This window comes from Lactuca virosa, chromosome 7 (genome assembly GCF_052849685.1).
Source record: "Lactuca virosa cultivar CGN04683 chromosome 7, Lactuca_virosa_CGN04683_v6, whole genome shotgun sequence".
Lineage (NCBI taxonomy): Eukaryota > Viridiplantae > Streptophyta > Magnoliopsida > Asterales > Asteraceae > Lactuca > Lactuca virosa.
In genome coordinates, this window is record NC_136432.1 from 90,398,736 (window position 1) to 90,401,689 (window position 2,954).

The window sequence follows — 2,954 nt, forward strand, 5'->3', positions numbered from 1 at the left end:
GATTATATTTAAGTATCTTGTCAAATTAAGTGTGTATTTAAAACATCTAAATTTACAAAAGCAAGATATAAGTAGTTTGAAAATTATCGTAACTAGCAAATTTGATGATGAAAACAATGCGAAACAACAATGGGGCAAAAAAACTCGGATTCAATCCACATCTTGGGTAGATCCTAATCCTACACTACAACTCAATTAGAGGTGTTTAGGATTTGCTTATTTTAACTACTTATTGAAGTTTTTTTTGCCAAATATACAATAGATACCCTAACTATGATTCGAACACCAAATGTTTAAGCTCGAAATTTGAGCAGAATAGTTTTAAAAAAAAATGTAACTTTAATAGTAATCAAGTTTCACAAGTCTACAACCTATATACCTCAAACATGTTTTAAACGTTTTTTATCTACTAAGGTTTCATTTCTGTTCCATTTAAACAAATGTATCAACAAAAAAAAAAAGTACATTTCACTAGCTTTGAAATTTCCTTTAAACATATAGAAACTATCTAAACAAAAATACAAACAAACAACACATGACATTTGATTCAAATGTCCCACCTCTTCTTCACACGAAACATCAATGCTGACGACTTCACATCATCTTGTGGCACTTGCAGCATCATCTGCACCTTCATCTTCATTGGTGCTGTTTTTGCTTTCCCATCTTCATCACCAACCTACAAACATAATCACAATAAGTAATTAAAAAATAAATAAAGAGATAATGAGGAATTAAAATTTATCACTACATTAAAATGAGACTTACCCACAAAGATGCCCAACCTAATCGCACTTCTGAGTCATAACCAGCTTTGACTTTATACTCCTTTCCAACTGTGTGTTTATAAACCGCACTCCAGTAATTCGTATCAAAGTTGTATAAGTAGCTGAAAATATATACAAACAAAATTACTAACAACTAACAAGTAATCTTTTTTTTTTTTTGTAAAATTAAGTATTTTTAGCTCACCTTAACTTATCAGAAGGACTAAAACGACGCTTGAAGGAGAAGGATAATGCATTTGAAGGCAGAGAAATGCTTGGGATGAATGTTGTTTCTTCATCCTACAATAACAGAACTCATAAAATTATTAACTTGATTTTGTGTATCATTAAGGTTAAGAAAAGATGAGAAAACAAGATGAACACCTTGTAGGAGTATCTTAGATTCAAATTATCATCTCCATATTGAGCATTGCAAATTCCATTAAGAACTTGACCTTTGAAAATTCCACTAACTGCCAACTTTGGAGCTGCATCCTCCTCTTCGTGATCCTCGTTCTCCTCTAATGACACTTCACCATAGGGAAATCTTAAAGTTGCTTTTGGCTGAACACAAAGAAAGTAAAAGAAGATCAGTAGAATGATTCAAAAGGGGGCAATTTAGGGTTGAAGTTTCTGACAGAGATCTAAAAGGTGAACCTAGGGTTTGTGGCATAAAGATAGGGCATGCTAGATACACACTCACCAAACCAGCAGAAGGAAGAGGAGAAGTCAATTGGAGTGTGTAAGAAGGAGCAAGATCAGCAACCATGGTCATTTGTCCTACTTGCGCCTGAATCAGTGTACATAACATTAACAATCGCTTGAAGATGACAAATACAAAAGGGGGAAATGAAATCAACATATCAGATATGTATTTAGGGAAGAATAACTGAATAAGATCTTGAATGATAAGATTTAGGGACGAAGGAAGTACCTTAACATCGTGAACGGCAGTGAGCTGTAAACCAGGCGCAATCTCGAGAGAGCTGTTGAGAAGAGCATTGTGTTCTTCGAGGTCGTACTGACAGGTTAGGTGTTTAGTGGTGAAGGTTAACTGAGGGTTAGAGACATGTCCTTTGTTGTTGTTTTGGAAGCAGAGCTTGAATTTGGCAAGATTGTCGAACAGCTTGCAGGATAGCTTGTTGAAGAAAAGAGATGTGTCGCTATCGAATTCGGTTGTGAATCTGATTGGCGGTCGCTGCAAGAACCGGTGGGAAGCGGAGGTTTGTGGTTGAAGAGAATCGGCGGCGGAAGGCGGTGATACTGATTCCACCATCTCCGTTATCCGATTGTTTTGCCGGCGTACTAGGAAATGACCCTGGTTAACTCACATGTTATCACTTCAAAGGGTGGAAGAGAAAAATCGACTTAACAAAATATATGTGTATATTATAATTTTGTTTTTATTTTGTTTTATTTAACTAAAGTCATATTTTATGGTTGAATTTAGAATCACTTTTTATTTTTATTATGTGTTTAAATGGATCTTAAAAAGTTGAAAGAAAATATGTTTAATTTAAATATATACCTAATGAAAATGCACATCTTCTTTAATGAAACTTGTCTGATAATAAGATGGTCTTGAACAGTACCGGTCACGGTCTCAAGTTAATCTAAAAATTGGCTGGTTTTTTTTACTTCAGTTTTGAAAAATCACGTCTTTTGTCGGACCAGTCCTAGATAGTCTTGGGCGGTCTTTTTTTTTGGATAGGTGTTTTTGGGATGGTCTTGATCGTTTCCGGTCTGGTGTCACAGTCTTTGCGTACGTCTTTTTCGGTTCAGTTTTGGAGTTTTTTGGTTCATTTCTATTTTATTTTATTTTATTATTTTATTATTTTTTGGTTTTTTTGATACTATAATATGTGTGATTAACATAAAAATGATACATTAAAATTTATCAAAAATGATACATTATATTTTAATAAAAAAAATTTGAAGAAGTTGGAAATTTGTGAATAACAAAACAATAATAGAGAACTTTACAAATTTAGGTGAAAATTACCAAATTGGGCCAAAAAGGTTTGGACTAGCCCTCATGGTCCAAATGTAACACCCGTAAAATTCAAGCCAATTTAAAACTTTTTAAACAATTCAAAACTCATTAGTCATTACAAAATGTTTTCAAAATAATTTAATATCAAAGTATCCCAGAAACATAGTCATAAAAAGTGAGGAGTTGTACGATTA

General features: G+C 33.4%; 1 protein-coding gene across 2 annotated transcripts; it reads right to left on the bottom strand.

Moving 5' to 3' along the window:
* Window positions 1-376: 376 nt before the first annotated feature.
* OEP37 (chloroplast outer envelope protein 37) lies at window positions 377-2,143 on the bottom strand. 2 transcript variants are annotated; one of them, XM_079061623.1, is made up of 6 exons: window positions 1,702-2,143; window positions 1,471-1,587; window positions 1,152-1,331; window positions 973-1,067; window positions 769-889; window positions 377-679 (listed from the first exon to the last, which is right to left on the bottom strand). In XM_079061623.1, exons 1-6 carry the CDS (start codon window positions 2,041-2,043, stop codon window positions 548-550), a joined length of 987 nt encoding a protein of 328 aa, XP_078917749.1. In that variant the 5' UTR covers window positions 2,044-2,143; the 3' UTR covers window positions 377-547. The 2 variants fall into 2 exon arrangements, with proteins under 2 accessions (XP_078917749.1, XP_078917750.1); XM_079061624.1 differs by having other exon boundaries at window positions 1,471-1,557; window positions 1,702-2,141.
* Between the last annotated feature and the right edge of the window lie 811 nt (window positions 2,144-2,954).